General features: G+C 51.4%; 6 protein-coding genes across 6 annotated transcripts; 3 read left to right on the top strand and 3 right to left on the bottom strand.

The window, feature by feature from the left end:
- Positions 1–367: 367 nt before the first annotated feature.
- GCG54_00010112 (uncharacterized protein) lies at positions 368–1,483 on the top strand (the record flags this gene model as incomplete). Its single annotated transcript, XM_045410043.1, has 1 exon — positions 368–1,483. One exon carries the CDS (start codon positions 368–370, stop codon positions 1,481–1,483), a length of 1,116 nt encoding a protein of 371 aa, XP_045259078.1.
- A 625-nt stretch (positions 1,484–2,108) lies between these two features.
- GCG54_00010111 (Cytochrome P450 monooxygenase TES1) lies at positions 2,109–4,059 on the top strand (the record flags this gene model as incomplete). Its single annotated transcript, XM_045410042.1, has 7 exons — positions 2,109–2,327; positions 2,382–2,418; positions 2,483–2,565; positions 2,630–2,714; positions 2,765–3,278; positions 3,330–3,496; positions 3,548–4,059. 7 exons carry the CDS (start codon positions 2,109–2,111, stop codon positions 4,057–4,059), a joined length of 1,617 nt encoding a protein of 538 aa, XP_045259077.1.
- Positions 4,060–4,150: 91 nt separating this feature from the next.
- Positions 4,151–5,224, bottom strand: GCG54_00010110 (Retinol dehydrogenase 12; the record flags this gene model as incomplete). The annotated part of the gene is made up of 2 exons (XM_045410041.1): positions 4,151–4,791; positions 4,840–5,224. 2 exons carry the CDS (start codon positions 5,222–5,224, stop codon positions 4,151–4,153), a joined length of 1,026 nt encoding a protein of 341 aa, XP_045259076.1.
- Positions 5,225–7,027: 1,803 nt separating this feature from the next.
- Positions 7,028–8,926, bottom strand: GCG54_00010109 (Lactose permease; the record flags this gene model as incomplete). Its single annotated transcript, XM_045410040.1, has 6 exons — positions 7,028–7,652; positions 7,700–7,757; positions 7,813–7,884; positions 7,941–8,186; positions 8,244–8,278; positions 8,343–8,926. 6 exons carry the CDS (start codon positions 8,924–8,926, stop codon positions 7,028–7,030), a joined length of 1,620 nt encoding a protein of 539 aa, XP_045259075.1.
- Positions 8,927–10,156: 1,230 nt separating this feature from the next.
- On the top strand, positions 10,157–11,973 carry GCG54_00010108 (Beta-xylosidase; the record flags this gene model as incomplete). The annotated part of the gene is made up of 5 exons (XM_045410039.1): positions 10,157–10,231; positions 10,291–10,578; positions 10,646–11,150; positions 11,210–11,326; positions 11,381–11,973. The coding sequence occupies 5 exons, from the start codon at positions 10,157–10,159 to the stop codon at positions 11,971–11,973; spliced, it is 1,578 nt and encodes a 525-aa protein (XP_045259074.1).
- Positions 11,974–12,450: 477 nt separating this feature from the next.
- GCG54_00010107 (uncharacterized protein) lies at positions 12,451–13,842 on the bottom strand (the record flags this gene model as incomplete). Its single annotated transcript, XM_045410038.1, has 1 exon — positions 12,451–13,842. The coding sequence occupies one exon, from the start codon at positions 13,840–13,842 to the stop codon at positions 12,451–12,453; it is 1,392 nt and encodes a 463-aa protein (XP_045259073.1).
- Between the last annotated feature and the right edge of the window lie 3,466 nt (positions 13,843–17,308).

Below are 17,308 nucleotides of genomic sequence, written 5' to 3'. Positions count from 1 at the left end.
CGTAATAGTCTGCTCGTTTTATATGGGAAGAAAAACCTTGATGAACTCATGACAGTTTCAGCGACGTTGAGCCCACGAGCCTGCGGGCCATGCAGCAGCGTTGGTGTCGAAAACATGCGCATGTGGGCTGCTACAGATGGTGTTGGCTCGCCATCATAACTGCCTCGTCACAATTGGACAGACGGATGTCGTAAGCGGCGTTAAGCCCTTTTGGGGAGGTGATGCAGGGGGTGGAGGGGGAATCATCGAACGCCAGGCAGACGTTGTCTTATCTCATCAAGCTCTCTTTCAACATCGATAACGTGCTCTTTCTCTCTCCTTTCACCAATACTCACTTCTTACTCGCATGTCTGTTTACTTTAGAAAGATGCCAGAGATAGAAGAGTACCACAAACCAGCTTCACGGCCCACGGACGATGATGCCGAGCCCGGCTCCTCATCCGAAGCGATGCCAACAAACCCCCAGCCGCAGTCCGGCTTCTTCTCCGCCCTGCCGCTCGAAATACGTCAGAACATCTATCGGCACTTGTGGATAGCCGCCGGATCGACGCAGCATGTCTACAAAGCCAGCCCCTCCCCGCTGGCGCCCCTCTCCCATTGCGCTTGCATCTCGGATCCGGACGCCGAAGACGTGCGGGAGATCAAGCTCACCAACGTTCTGGAAGCCCCGCCCGCGGAGCAAGCGCCGGAATGCCGAGATGGCGCCTTCACCGCAGAGGCCATGGCACAGCGTGACGAGATCAACGATTGGCGACTGCGCAACGCTTCGCTCTGGTGCAACCACTGGGCATGTGAAGAGGAACCCCCCGTGCTGCGGCCTGTGGATGATTCGATCGGCGATAGTGACGGCGATAAGAAAAGGCGGCGCACGATGGTGAAGGAGTTTAGCCCCTTTCTGGCCATCCTCCTCGCCTGCAAGCGCATGCACCAGGAGGCGGTCGACTCCATGTACGATGACACGGCGTTTTCATTCGTCGGGATCGATGCTCTTTCCAGATTCTTGGAGACGACCAACGCCGAATCACTGATTCGGATCAACACCCTTCACCTCATCTGGGCCGCCTCCATAGAATCATACATGGACCCAGAGGATGAAGAGGCTATTACAGCCAAGATGCAATGGTTTGACCTTTGGTCGAAGGCTGCTGATAAACTTCCTCGGTTGAAGGAACTTCGAATTTGGATGTACCCGCAATACGCCCGATACCCGATGCCTCATGAAGAATGGTTCAAGCCTCTTCATTTATTCAGAAATGTGCCCACATATGAGATCTCATTGAGATGGTTTCAAGACCCCGCGACGCCAGATACTGGGCCCTTGGATTTCTTAGAGGAGGCACCCTTCAAATATGAGCGGACGCCACCACTCGGGGAGAACCCTTTGCATTTCCATTGGCGTCGGATGATGGGGCTCTTCCTTGATGAACCGAGATCTATGCCGACCCGGAGGCAGAAGAAGAAAAGATATCTTGGCCGGTCGTGAGATGGTGCCTCGCCTGGATATATGGTAGTGAGGAAATATGAATCATTCGATGATGACACTCGTGGTAATGCAATGGCAAGTGAGTTGCTAGTTCACTATAACTGAGGGCTTTTCTCGCATACTCATCTCAGCATCTCAGCTTGTTCATTCAGAAGGTTTTCCCACCGGGTTGTAGCCTTGCTCTCGGTGGAGATCCAATGCTACCTTCTATGACATGCCCAGAACCTTATTACTTATTCATAAAGCACAGTTACCACGCTTATTAAGCTGCAGACGAGAGAAATTTGGTTGATCAAAGGAGCATTTAGACTTTTTCGCTCTCGCATAATCAGCAAGTGTCTTGACTCGTTTCGCAACAAGCGGGGCAACTACGACGCTCTTTCCCGGGACTTGAATTACTTGTCAGTAGAAAAATTGGCAATTCTTGGGCTTCCGGTGCAACCTAATTGGTTTTTGCCTCAAATACGCGGTTTAGCACCTCGGATAATGATTCGCCGGTGATGGGTACGGGCAGCTCAAAAGACACACTAACTGTCAACACATGCATCAAAACCCGCCACACGCTGCCCCTACATTATAGCGACTTTCATTACAACATCACTAGCCGTGATACCAGGGGGTCAAAATGAGTGGGATTTTCTTCGCCGACGTCTTCGCCAACCCTTCTCGGCTGGGACTGACTGTCTTGGTTGTCAGCGGTCTCTTCCTCTTAGTGAGACTCTCGAAAAGCAAAGCTCGGCTTTCGGACATTCCAGCCGTTGGAGATGCTACGAGCAAAGAAGCAAGGAGAAAGGAGTTTCTCTCCGGTAAAGCCAGAGATCTCTATGTTGAGGGCTACAAGAAGGTACGCAGTCCGGCGAGCAGGGAAGTGAAATCAACTGGACTAAGATACTTTCAGTTCAAAGACAGTGCTTTTCGCATCATGACTGCGAGACGTAAGACTTCCGAACCGCCATTGACCGAATCATCTCCCGATGAAGAAGCTCACCCGGCGTGTAGAATCCGAGTGTGTCGTTGTGTCACCAGAATTCTTAAAGCATTTGAAAAGGCTACCTGAAGACGTTCTCAGCTTCAACGAGGCAGTAGAAGAGGCAAGAGACGATGAGTTCGCTCAGAAGAGCTCATGCTAACTCTCTGGCAATGAAGGCTCTGCAGACAAAGTACACCAACATCACAAGCAATATCCCCACGATACCGCATACTCTCAAAACTTCACTCAATCCCGCTTTGTGTAAGTTGCGCCAGCATATAACGGCCTGTATCTGCTGCTGATCGTGCAAGTCCGTTTGAATCCAATCATTCTAGATGAAGTCTCAAATGCGATCCAAACAGAGTTCCCTCAGTCAGCGGACTGGTCGGACGTGAGAATAAACGGCAAGTTAGCTCGCATAGTCGCCAAAACATCAGGCAGAATCTTTGTTGGGCCCGATCTCTGTAGAGACGAGGTCTACCTCGATGCGGCCGTCAACTACACCCTCGACATGACAGCTGCTATTCAAGCTGTGGGGTTTATATCTTCCTGGCTGCGACCATTCCTAGCGTCCCGAGCACCGCAAGTCAAGAAGCTGTACCACCGCTTCCAGCAAGCGGACGATTTCCTTCGACCGGTGGTTACAGCCCGGCGCCAAGCTGCGATTAATGGCCTCAATGAGAAAAATAAGCCAGATGACATGTTACAGTGGTTGATGGACTCCCAAGACAAATTTGGTCAACAGAGTGATCGTGCGATATCAAAGTATCAGTTGAGCCTGACCTTTGCAGCCATTCACACGACAACAGCAGCATTGACCAATGCGTAGGTTCAGCTTCAAATCCTTCTCTTCGACGTTGGCTAACTTTCTTCAAGTTTCTACAATCTTGCGGCAACACCTGACCTTGTGGTAACCCTGCGACAAGAAGTCGAAGAGGTTCTAGCTGAGACAAATCTTAATATCACCGCAGTCTCACTACAAAAAATGGTGAAGCTCGACAGCTTCCTGAAGGAGATCATGAGATACTACCCTCAAAGTGCCAGTAAGACACATGCTTCACCCGTGAGATCATCTGCTAAACACCACCACTCAGCGGCATTCCAACGCAAGGTCATGAAGCCAGTAACTCTGCCAAATGGCCAGGCAATTCCTCCTGGTGTCATCCTGGAAGTCCCTTCACACGCTATTAACTATGATGGAACGATACACACAAACCCTGACGTCTTTGACGCAATGCGATTCTACAAGATCCGAAAAGAGAAGGAAGCTGCTTTGAGAAGTAAAATGTCAGCGGAGGATGCCTTTACGGAAGCAGCAACAAACAATCAGTTTGCGAGTGTGGGAGATACGAGTCTTGCTTTTGGATACGGCAGGAATGCCTGTCCTGGCCGGTTCTTTGCGGCGAACGAGACGAAGATGATTCTGGCGACTACGTTCTTGAAGTACGACTTGAAGATGCCTGACGGCTATACCGAGAGGTACACGAATCTCACCTTCGGATCCCAGGTTTGCATTACCCATTCAACTTTCAAGAACCAGCTAATGATACCGTCGCAGTCAGTTCCAGATCCCACCAAGACCATCATGATGAGGCTGCGGAACTAGACCTTATGAGCGATCCTTTGTAGATAGCATTATGTGGGAGCGAAAATGCAGTGAACTATTCTGAACTCTCTCTAGAGTCTTGCAGATAACCTCAATCACCTAAGGAAGCTCTCACGATTTCGTCACTCAATTCCCATAGCCGCTTTTCATTCTCCTCATCGAAAGCATGCGGCGCGTACCCAGGTCCTGTTCTGCCCTCAGTGCATGTTTCAGACGGGACGCCTTCCTGGACATCAGCTAGATACTTGCCGCCCTGGTGATGCCATTCGGCACCGACAGCAGCCCAGATCGTCGTGGCAGCAGCTTGCTCGACGGATTTGATGAGCTTCGCGATTTCAGGGGGTCCGAACAACCTCTTCATGAAGTCTTCTCCGACATGGCGACTCAGGCCAGAGACCACTGCTCCGGGATGGATAGAGGTGGCGTGTAGGTGATGTGGGCCGTACCGTCGCTCGACTTCATTCGCCATCCAGATATTAGCCGTCTTTGAGGCGCCGTATGCGCTGTGTGCGTCATAGGTCGCCTTCTCGAGATTTAAATCGTCGAGGTCCACGGGGCTCGCTAGATGAGATCGTGAAGATACCATGACAAGCCTCGAAGGGTACAATGGCGTAAGGGATTTGAGGAGAGTATCTTTGAGAGCTTCGAAGAGGGCAAAGTGTCCCAAATGATTGGTTCCGAAGTGCATCTCGAATCCATCTTTAGTCCTAGCTTTGGGGTGCAACCCGACACCTGTCTATGATTGAGCATCATGATAGCCGTCAACACACCAAAACTTACCAGCATTACAAATCAAACAATTCAGCGTGTCGCTCATCTGTAGAAACTTTGATGCTGCATCTCGAACACTGGCTAGCGAGTCCAAGTGCATCTCAATGAATACCACCTTGCCCGGTTTTCCGTCATGCATTATCCGCTTCACGACTTCTTCGCCCCTTGCCGTGTCCCGACCCGTGATGTAGACATCAGCGCCGGTGGCATGCAACGCCCTGGCTGTCTCGACCCCGATTCCGTTCGTGCACCCCGTCACGAGAAAGACTTTCCCCTGAAGTTTGCCATCGAGTCCTTGGTCTCGGATGACTTTCAACGCCGTGGGTCGAGCATCGCCAGGACCGTTCGGATCCTCATGGTCCTTGTCGTAAGGGGCGATTGGGGTCGAGGCCATGGTTTCGGCCGAACTTCGATTCATCTGAAGGAAAACAATCGCCGGAGAAAAGGTTGCACCTGGAACATAAGAACGTTTGCAGGCGACAGTGCGACCATAAGTAGCTGCCCCTCCAGCTCCACGCTGACATGCCAATTAAGGTTTTGTTTCCTACATAGGCAAGTTTCCCATACGAAGGGCGGGTCGGCTGATGCCGGTGGGACAAGAGAGCTGATTCAGACTGTTGCATTGCGCGGCCAAGCCACTCGGTTTCGTTTGGACCGAACTGCCTTTATTTTGACAACGTCCAATCTGAGAGGTTGGAGGACGCCATCATTATTTGACAGGTGACCTAACAGGTGGAACACAGACAAGACCACACCCACACCCATATCGATGAGTCTTACGCGCCACGCGACAAGGATCTCGATACTTCACAACACTAGCGTCAAACAACTGGCCTGCTGTTCATGGTTCTACCAAATGGTCACCTACTGTCCAAGGACTTTCGTTTTCAAATGTTCAGAGTATCAGCCACCGAGAATCAATATTGACCATGTGCCTAGATATCTGTGTCTCTGCGCAAATTTTAAAGACAGAGATCTCGGCATGGGATCTGCAGCCGGCTTCGGCAGCCGGTAGCACCACGGCCTCGAATGCTGCCATGGCGTCCGTGCATTTGTTTGCGAATAGCGTCTTCACATCAGACGATACAAGCTGAAGCACAGGGGCTGTGAATGACGCTGCTAAGAGGTTTGTGCACCGGAAACATTTAAGAGGAACACCTTCGGCATTCCCGCCCCACGCGCTCAGATGCCGCTGATCTGGCGTCAACTCAAAAACAACAACTCAACCCATCATTTGATCCCCTTGACCAAGGGTTCATCCAAGTCCTGCAAAAAAGTCAACTGTTCCCGGCGCCCAGTTCAGACCGTCTGGCTGCTTTGCGACCGCGGATATGAGGGTCATTCAGGCTCTTCTGCTGCTCTTGGCAGCGGTCGGCCTCGCACTGGCCGACCCGGCGGCTGAGACCGGAGACATGGACTTGTTTCCGGGCGCAGTGTTTGAGGGCATTGCCTGGCGCGGCGACGAAGCAGTGAGAATTTTGTACAGGCCTTCGATTACTGAAAACGGGAAATTGGCTAATCAAACTTGTCACAGCTGTCCATCAGAAAGCCCACCACCTCCAGCCCCGAAGAGTCCACCGCCGAAAAACGCGAAAAGTCCGAAAAGGGCGAAGGGTTCCAAAGGGTCATCAAACGCAAAGGGAACGTCGGGCGCGAGGGGAGCAAAGGGCTCGAAGGAGAAAGGGTCGAAGGACAAGGGGCTGAAGGGGAAGGGCCCCAAAGGATCCAAGGGCGGGAAGGGATCGAAAAAATCGAAAGGCGCGGGAGAGTGACTGGAGAACCCTGCACCTCGGGTAGAGGAGAGTGCAACACGGGTCTTGGTTGTTATGGGTGTCAAGGGCATAGAACAGTTTGTCAGAAGGGCCCTGGCTCAGGACAATGCTGTTTCAACGAAGACAGCAGGGGAGCCATTTGTGAGCCAATGGCGGGATAATACCAGCAAAAACGACTGCCATACTACAGGTCATAATAATGATATATTTCTATGTGGATTTCCTGGGGTTTGATGGATCATTGATATTTCATGGGCCATGGGATGTCGACCCAAATCTGCGTAAAGAATCGACAACGGGTCGCAAACAATCACTAAGATGTCGACGCTTTCAGCAGGGACTAGAAATTTGAAGTTAAGGACAATCATGTTGCATTGTACTATCAACTCAAACCATATGCTAATAACCAAAACATGATACTTCCGTTAGACCTTGGTTGTGGCGTGCTCACTCTCCTCAACATCAACCGGACCGTCTCCCTTCCCCCCCTCGTCGAGTCGAACATTGGCCTGCTCACCATCAAAAATGACCGCAATCTCTTCCAATGCCTTGCCCTTAGTCTCGAGGAACCATCCGTACGCAATGAAGCTCTCGACCGCCAAGATGACAACATAGACGATGTAAAACCGCCAGCCTATGTTCTGCAGTCCGATGGGGTTGACATACTGGTTCACAAACACAGCAGCCTTGGTCGAGAACACGTAGGTGGCCATGCCCTTTGCACGGATGGAGAACGGCAGGATTTCGACGGAGTAAGCTACCGGCAAGGGCGAGAATGCGATGCAGTAAAAGATCTGGTACACAAAGATGAGAGCGAGGACGGCGATGCCGGCGGAGCTCGCGTTCGTCTCTGCAAAACGGGCGGAAGCTATGGTCCAGCCGATGAAGACTGTGAGCATGCCGATCGTGGAGATTCGGAACAGTGGTCGTCGGCCAACTTTCTCGACAAAGAAGGCGGTCGTGAGGGCAAGGCCGAAGTTCCAAATGTTGACGAGTCCGTTTACGAGAGCCTGGGTGTTCTTGTCCTTGATTCCCACTGTGTCCATGATTCTAGCTACTATTAGAATATAATCTTGACCCACTAGGTGATAACTTACCTTGATAAATAATAGGCGATCAATCCGTTTCCGGACCACTGAGAGAAGAACCCCATGCCTTGGAATCGCCGTTAGATATAATCAAAGATGAATAGAGGCAATAAGTGACTCACAGATAACAAGGAACATGCGATAACGATTACCCTTGGTAGAGACCATTGACTTCCAAGTTGTCGCACCAAGCCCTACGAATTGGGTTAATCGCTAAGACTTCCGGACTTTGTGCAGAGGGTTTTCTTACTCTTCTCATTATCAATTGCCGTCCTGATCTCCTCGTACTCGAGCCTGACTAGTTCCGTCTCTTCCCCTTCGCCGTGATATCGCTTGAGAGCCTCAAGAGCGTCGTGATCGCGGTCCTTGGAGATGAGCCATCGAGGAGACTCAGGTAGGAACCAGACAGCCGAGAGTTGGACAACGCTTGGTGCCATCTGGAGAAGCGAGGGAATTCTCCATGACCAAGTGCTTGGGATCGTGCGAGTTCCGAAGGCTGTTCGTTCGTTATTAGCTTCCGATCCAATTGATTTGAGGGCAGGAATTGACATACTGATCCAAGCTGCAGCAATACTTCCAAGATACCAGCTGAAAAGGTTGCCTCCGTCAGTCTGACATTACTGAAATTGGATAAGCTGTTTTTGATGCTTACCATGTATTGCAGATGGCCGTGATGGTGACACGATCTTTGGGATGCGATAACTCGCTGACCAAGCTAGGGGCCGAGGTCGTTGCAAAGGAGAGTCCAAAGCCCAAGATGAATCTGCTCACAACGAACATGGCAAACTCGGTGCTCTCGCACTGGATGATGGCTCCGGCAATCATGATCAGACTCCCCACCGTGATACCCCATCGTCGCCCAAACCTATCAGCGACCCAGGGGGCAATAGGAGTTGAACAGATGCTGCCCAAAGCCATAATGGCGCTCATCAAGCCAAGCACAGCACCGCGAGGATTGTCGAAGAAGTCATCGAAATAGGACACCGTCTGGAGCGAGTTCATCATCGAGCCGTCATAGCCGCTGGTGGCGTACGATACAACGGCAGCAGGGAACAGGAGGAAGTATAACTTCCTCCGGGCCCCGGATCTGTACCATGCCGGCGACTCTTGGGCCAGCTGGGCAATGCGAGAGGGCTGGTAGGTTTCGTTTGCAGCGGCCGGACCACCTTGCTGGCGAGCTCGGCGGGCTGCCTGGTCCTGCCTCGGCGCAGGGAGTCTTTCGCGGAGGAAGTTCATTGTCGCTGATACCGATGCTTGACAGACAACAGACTTGGGAGGGGAGGAAGGGAGATCAGTTGACTCAGCGATGGAAGGAGCTGATCTGAGCCGAGGAACAAGACCAGGAAACCGGGATTCCGTGTGACCTTATATGCGTATAATCTTTCCAGCTGCAAAGGTGGAACGATGAAGTTGTTCTGAACACCCGCACCATTTCCGGGTTTTGCTCGTCGGGTTGGGGTCTAAGTTGAGGGTGACGAAGTCCTAAAGTCGGCATCTGGGGCTAAATGAAACGAACTCGATCGGGCGATATCGCCATTGGCGCGGAAACTAGCTCGATGGTCTTCCTGACAGAACCGTACTGCTGGAATTACCAGTCGACCTGCCGAGGACAAACAACACGACAGGGATCACCAGTCGGATGATGGGATGCGGAGAAGAAGCAGGGGCGATCCGGGGGCTGGGGTAAAGTGCAATCCAATCCCCACACGGAGGAACATCATGAGATGAATAGTCGTTCAGGCGAGACCAGTCTCCATGGGGTAAAACGAATGATTAGCGGTTGGGGGTGAAGTCACGCTCGTCTGACTCGGCATTTTTCCGTGGCGGAAGACAGCAGTTGTCAAGTGAGAATAGCAAAGTGCGCCGAGACTTGTTCAACTTGTGTAGCGTCGGCGATGTGGAGAAGCCTGAGAGTCGTCTTTCAGTCTGGAAGCCCCCTCTTAGGTAGAACTGACGAATCATGACTCGTCGGGGCAGCTAAAGTGATCCCCCGAACCAACGTGGGTCACTTCGGGGCAACGAAAACCATCCCCCTAGCGTCGTTTTCGCTTCGGTTGAAGTTGTCCGCGCCTATGCGGGGCATCCAAGACAGTCCCCGAAGTTGGAACGTGGGGTCGGGGGAGCGTCTTCGTCTTCCCCGATGGTTCACGCGGGCGCCCTTTGGTCGCGTTCATGGCCTCGGAAGCGCGTATGTACGAGTCTTGTCTCCGATCACCTCATGATTGGGACCCCAATTGTGGCACCGAACGTCATGGGGACTGTGGGACGTATGCAACTTCTCTGTAACGCGGGCGATAGCTCGTCGCGTGGCTCGCAGTTAAACATGATTTTCGCATGTGAGGCAGTCATATTTAGGAGCTCAAATGGTCCCGCTGGGTCAAGTCGGAGGATGGCTTCGACCTCTGCATTCTCTCTTCGTCTCTTCTCTCTTCTTGTCGCCAATTAACCGCTCAATTGTCTGCCAATATGTCGAACGGTATCTTGAAGACGTCAGGGCCTGATGTTGTCGATGCTTCAGGTAACCCAGTCCGCCTGCGCGGGGTAAGAAGATGGTCGCAAGCTCCAATGTCACTCCGGTCACTCACTGACTTCTTCTCTAGACGGCACTTGGTGGCTGGATGCTCATGGAGAACTTCATGAACGGCTTCCCCGGTCGCGAACACCAGATCCGCGCAGCGCTCCTCAAGGTCCTTGGCAAGGAGAAGTACGAATTCTTCTTTGACAAGTTTCTCGAGTACTTCTTCACGGAGAAGGATGCCGAGTTTCTGTCCTCAATCGGCTTCAATTGCGTCCGTCTGTCTTTCAACTACCACCACTTTGAAGACGACATGAACCCTTTCGTCATCAAAGAAGAGGGTTTCAAGCATCTCGATCGCGCAATTGAAATTGTGAGTCTTCATTCGACCTGAACATGGATCCCATATTCAAGCTGGCACTAACAGTTTCGTTACGCAGTGCTCCAAGTACGGGATCTACACTATCCTCGACCTCCACTCCGCCCCGGGAGGCCAGAACCAGGACTGGCATTCAGACAACCCGACAGGATACGCCGCTTTCTGGGATCACAAGCATTTCCAGGACAGAGTCATCAACCTGTGGCAGATTCTCGCAAAGCGCTACAAGGGCAACCCGTGGATCGCAGGATTCAACCCTCTTAATGAGCCCGCCGATGTCGAGTGGACACGACTCTTGGCCTTTTACGATCGCATCGTTCCTGCCATCCGCGAGATCGACCCGGATCATATCCTCTTCCTCGAGGGCAACACCTTCAGCATGGACTTCTCCGGCTTCACCAAGGTGTTCCCCAACTCCGTGTACGCGGTCCACGACTACTGCGGCTTCGGATTCCCGAACCGCATTGGCAGATACCAGGGTTTGAAGGACCAAGACGCGTATATCCGGCAAATGTACGATCGCAAGGTTGCGTTTATGAAGGAGCACAATGTTCCCATCTGGAACGGTAAGCAAGTTCGTTCTGCGGGCAATTCCTCGCAAACGCTGACAGGGTTTCCGTAACAGGCGAATTCGGTCCGATCTACGAGCGCGAAGAGTATAACCCTGACTGGAAGGTTCACAACGAGGAGAGATACGACATGTTGGATAGACAAATAGCGATCTACACCTCCGAAGGCATTGGTAAGCCCAAACAGAAATCGAATTCGACAACAACTAGCTGACCCCATATCTTAGCATGGAGCATCTGGGCCTACAAGGACGTTAACGTCATGGGAATGACATACCTCTCCCCCGACTCGGCCTGGCTCAAGCTTCTCGGTCCCATGATCCGCAAAAAGCGCGACCTCGCCGTCGACAGCTGGGCCTACGACGACGCGCATCTCCAGCCCAACCTCTTCGGCCCGCTTCACAAGTGGTTCGAGGACAACGTCCCAGCACAGTACAACAAGAAGTACCCGTGGCAGTGGCGCATGCACATGCACGTCTTCCGCGGAATCCGCGGCATCACCATGGCCGAGTACATGATTCCCGAGTGGGCCGACTACTTCAAGGACAAGACCTTTGAGGAGCTTGACGAGTTGGCGGCCAGTTGGAAGTACGAGAACTGCTGTCAGCGAGAGCGATTGAATGAGTTGCTCAAGTTGTATGCGCCCATGACGCCAGAGGATAAGAGGCTGGAGGGCAAGGTCATCCAGCCCGAGGCGGAGAAGAACGGCGACAAGCCCAAAGAGACGGTGTCCGGTGTCGGCGTGTTCGAGCTGTCCCCGGAAGAAAAGGCGAAGAAGCTCGCGCAGACGAACGGCACGCCCATTGCTGTTGCCTCATGATTGAATCCCTGTTTCGAGACTACGGAAACGAAATGCATACATCGGCGTTCTTTGGAATTTGATAGACGAAATTAGAATCAATGAATGAATTTCCGATGAACACCCACAACCTAGTGGATCATCTGGTTGCCAGCCGTGTTATTTCCATTTATGGGTATCTTTACAGTTTACCTACCATATCTAACTCATAATAGAACACTCTGCTCCAGCAACTGAATTTTTTCGTATTTACATCGTCATGTGATTTTTGCAGGATGCCTCAAGTCGCTCCAACACCCCTAGGTGCCACTGAAACTCTGTAACGCTGATGCTAAACCTCCTCAAGTTTCGCTTGCCGATGAATATCACCTGCTCTATATCTGATGGTAGGGCGTCGCGAAAGACGGGACACACCGTTGCCACTCTGAGGATCATTACCATGGTAAACGTGCTGAATGAAGTTAGACTGTTGATCGGAATCGAGGCAGATGGAAGAGCTTACACAAGACCACTGGAGAATAGGCCGGTAATACTAATGGCCGGATCGATATCAAAAACGTTGAGAAATCCTCGAATTCCTTCCAAGCATAGCCTGCAACGGTGGAGAATCGCCTCTTTGCAGGGATGGGTATCAAAATGCGCCATATTGAGAAGCACATACTCGATGAAAGGTCGGTGAATGATGTATTGCCCAGCATAGTATCGTCCTTTGAGTCGAAGGACGTTCCATGGGTTGTTACCGAGCTCTTCGACCCTGATGATGCCTGGTGTCATCGGCGAGCTTGCATTCTCTTGGTCGGTGCGTTTTCGCGGCTGGCTTGTCAGAAGGAAATCCGGTAGGTTGCGGTAGAGCGCTCCATGATAAGACCACAGGTCTTCTGTTATGCGCAGCAGCCAATTTGCGTAGCTGTCTCTTGTCATCCGGAACTGATCTTTGCTGTCGTAAATTACACTATTGACGCGGTTAAGAAATCGCCGGATGGCCGCATTGGTGCTAATCTGGAATGCAACTAGTTCTTCCGTTCGATAGAATGTCGATGTTGCCGGGCTGGTAGGATTCGCCTCCGGCGTGGAGAACGCTGCCGCATGTTCTTGTCGATGCTTGGGCGTCTCGGGTGCAGGGTAAGGCACAACATCCTCGTATCTGGCAATGCCTGATGGGAGGGTAATGGAGACCTCGGAAATGAAGTCACCTTCATAGATGAGCGAGACCCAATACAACCGTCTGAAAGCGTCTGAAAATCGTTCTGCGTCGTTCGTGCTTGCGATTGCCCTTCTTGCCAGTGCCTCGCACTTTACCGCCGTTGCATGAACCCAATGAAAAGAGTCTGCCATTCGGCCTTTGGCCCCCTTGTAAAGACTCGCCAGCATGCTGCACTGGGCAGCTTGAAGATTGATTTCCGAGGAGATGAAACCAAGTAGTAAACGAGCCTTCTGCCAGAGCTTCTCATCAAGTCCTGTGACCTCTTTAAAATATCCAGATCCTAGAGATGGAGGCTCCTGACCACCATTTCTGCCCGCAGCCTCGTCCAAAGAGATGCGGTATTCTCCTATGCACACGAAAGACCCCATGCATAAAACAAGGAGAAGAAGACAGTACCTCGCCGGTGAGATGGAGTCAGACTCAAGGGCCGGAGACTTTTCGCATGACACAACCTCGTTGAACGTTGCGAGGATGTCGTCGAGAGAAAGTAGTGGGAAAAAGATGTTGACCTCCGCAAAGTACTCATGGATTACTTCGCGATATCTGTCTGCGGCATCGATGGAGACCGGCAGGCTCCGATCCCGGAATAGCCTCCACGACTCCGGGGGAGGGCTTGACCTCGTCTCATCCGAAGATTCCTGGAAGAACATGTCTGTTGCTTCTGTTGATCGTACACCGGGTGGCATGACTGGCCGTGGGGGCATTGGCTCTGAGTCATTTAGCAATTGCTGAACGACTGGCCATTCTAGAACATGATTGGCGCTGGCCGTATGAGACAGTGGGATTTGAATCTGAGCGTCACCTTCTTGTACCAGCGAAGCGCCCGTATCTGCGTGCTCGTCCAATGCCCCTGTATCTTGCGTCCTAGGCCCCGATCCCGGAGTTGTCGGCTGTTGAGCCACTTGAGGCGACTCTGAATCCACCGTATGTTGAGTTTGATGTGGAGATACCTGAGCTGAGAAGATTGGCGAGGCAAATAGGCGGTCCTCCAGCATCTGTATTCTCTCTAACAAGATGCGAGTGTTCTGCTCGATGCGTGGTTGATTCGAATCGCGGTAGATACACTCCACGTTCTGCGTCATGCACAAGCTGCACTTCGGCTTAGCCGCGTCGCATCTTGTCTTGCGGGCCCGGCAATTCGTGCATGCCTGCCACACCCGGCGCCGTGCCGGGAAGTAATGTGCGGCCGAGAAGGACGATGATGGGCCGGAGGTGTCCATTCTCGGAGTCCGGGAACAGCAGCACAGTCTCAGCTTGGTTGGAATCGATGCGGAGTAAGGAGAAGGAAGAAAGTGTCTTTTTCAGTGATTTTACTGGCTCGGCACCAGGTTAAAAGAGACCTGGTCAGGGGCGCCACGTGGAAACCTCCCCCGCCCGACCCCGCTGTCTAGCGTTCTCGGCCCCATGAACAGTCCCGAATACGCCGATCGATGGTCTGTCTGTCTTTAGAGCATGAAATCAGAGCAGAATTGTTCAATGCGTTTCGTAGATGTTTGTCTACTAGGTACCTGTATATATCTGTCAACGAGTACAAGAGATAGTTTCCATTTCCATTGCAACCGATGCTCACATGATCTGAATGAGTGATACTCAGGCTGACGTCGTAAGCTCTCTTCCTTCGAAACAGCTACCGAGAGTTGGCTAGTTTGCGACATTTTGCTATGATGAGTTGACGCGATTTGATACAAAGAGAAGTGCCAAACATCATGTCATGGGTGAATAAATGAGAAGTCTCTGACCTTCCCAGCTGGAAGAAACTTTTGTGTCGTCGCTAACGAAGCGATATCTGTCTGGGCTATCTATTCACAATTCTGAGCAAAGTTATGAGGCTAGGTCGTTGACACCTGGAAGTTAATGAAGGGGCTCCGCGTCAACGATCCGGTAGCCCGACGAAGAAAGACTGAGAATACAGATCAATTTGAGTAGAAGTCAAGCGATCTGTAACAAGGTCGAAACTTCGAGACATAGTCAGTAAGGCGGAGATAATACTCCTCGGTATGTATATGCACGTGTCGCAGCCAAGGATAACCACTCGCCAAATCGGAACAGACAACATGCCGCAGAGTGGGCGTCGTGGCCCTACTCACTTACATCAGAGTGCAGTCAAAAAACAACCCGAATGATCATCATTCAACACTTTGACTCAGAGGTACTATGCACTAAGAAACACGTTGCGTTTTGTTGGTAGCAGAGACTTTCCTAGACCAGGATAAATTTAAGAGAAGTGAGGAAGCCTACAACATGGTTTAATTCAGAGACATCAAGAAGACTGGTGCGTTAGGCTAGAAGGTGACGCTGGCTAGTCTCCACTGATCAGCTTTGCCAGCCATATCTATGTACTGAGTTGAGATACCGAAGACAACCAGAGTTATGGGTGAAACTGCGTTCTTTTTTGCGCCTTACTTCACAGGTGAGCCTTCAAGTTCAGCTGTACATCTTTTCAGTCTGAGTGCTGACTCGACAGCCCGTAAGATTATAGAGATGGATTGAACAACCCAAAGCGCATAGCTGAGTAATTTTCAAAGTCAAGGGCAAGGTCACATCAATTTCACTCCGGTCTGAATTCTAAACCTCCTCTGACTGTATGTTGAAATAAGCTACGTAGGCAGGCAAGATTCCTAAGATCCCACCACGCTGTGATTCTTCTGGGAGAGTCATTTCCGAAATGATCACCGCCTTCGATGCGGACTGCAGTTGTAGATACCGGTACCTTTCATGCGCTGTAGTGTATGTATGACCCCCAGACATTGGCATTGTTGGGATGGCGTTTACGAACCTCAAGTACAGCGTTCCTCAATGCCTCTGCAAGGAGCCTGTTTGGCGAGGTAACCTCTGTTTTGGGTTTGCTCAAGAACTCATTAAAGAGTTGGGCAACTTCAATGGAAACCTAGTCGCTGACTGGCCACATGGATCCAATCACAGGACCAAATCCAGTAACCTGAAAGGCGCTTGTCGCGTGCAAACCCTCGTTCTTGAGGTTGGATGCGCTCACTTCAGCTGTTGAACATGCAGATAAGCAAGCGCTCCAAGCTCGCGTTTGAACCTTCGTGGCCATGAGTGACTTGACCTTGAGTTTGTCCAAGTCTTTATCAGAAGTTTGCAATAGCAAGTGACTCTGCAATAGATCCAGAGGACCGGAGGTGCCGTGGCAAGCGAAGTGTACAATTTGCGCGTCTTGCATACCGTCCAAAACCAGATGGGAGCTGGGCTTTTCAAGCTCCGTGATGTTGTATGTGCCATTCTACCGCTGTCTTGATAGCCTGTCCCTCACGAATAACTCCAGGAAGAGGTGCGCCACCAGGTGTGCTAGGCATAGTAGCAACGAGAAGGTTGTACGGGTCGACGCGATTCTATTCCTGTCCCCTCAAGGCGCGATTTCGAGCGTTCTGAAGAGCCTTGATGGTCGACCTGTACGAAGAAATGGCCAGGTCGAGAGCGCTGCCAGGAGCCTCCGCGTTGGAACTCGTGGCCGCATGGAACGGATAGCTGCTGGCGGATCTATCGCCAATCCACCATATACGGGGCAGTTCGGTATCGCGGGGCTTTTGGCCGAGGTCTTTCGTGATTTGCTGGAGAATAGGATGAACGCAAGCAGACCACAGCCACTCCAGTGCCATATCGTTCAATCGCGGAACACGTTTTGGTTTGATGTCTCGCTGACCCGTCTGCTCTTCCGTTCCATCCAATCCCAAGTGCCCCCAATCATCCAACTGGATGTCATTCCGGTAAGATCTACAGCCTGGTCTATCAAACTAATAGATGTCTTACCTTCGTAAAAGAAGTAACTGACCGAGGATACCGATAACCAACCGACCGCACAGATTAATAGATGGAATTGCTCGCTATCGCAACGGATTTCAGTACAAGTCTCTCACGTCTCTTTTACAACCGTTTCAAAGCCCATGGAGAACGGGACTAACTTGCTTCAATATGGTAGGACGAGGTCTATTTGAAGTCGTGTCACAAACAACAGACAATCTTCAAACCGCCAAGCTCGGCATGCTTTGAGTGCGCAATATCATTTAACATGAGTAAGCCAATGACAAACGGCAGGACATCATAGGCATGAACAACTATTAAGCTGCTGTTTTGTTTCTTGAGTGACGATCATGCTGTACATCATTCCATTTCGAAAATCGTAGGGCTGCGTGA

Source organism: Colletotrichum gloeosporioides (assembly GCF_011800055.1).
Source record: "Colletotrichum gloeosporioides strain Lc1 chromosome Unknown consensus_82, whole genome shotgun sequence".
In the NCBI taxonomy this organism is placed as follows: domain Eukaryota; kingdom Fungi; phylum Ascomycota; class Sordariomycetes; order Glomerellales; family Glomerellaceae; genus Colletotrichum; species Colletotrichum gloeosporioides.
The sequence above is the reverse complement of the archived record's forward strand: the minus strand, read 5'-3'. Positions and strand labels throughout refer to the sequence as shown.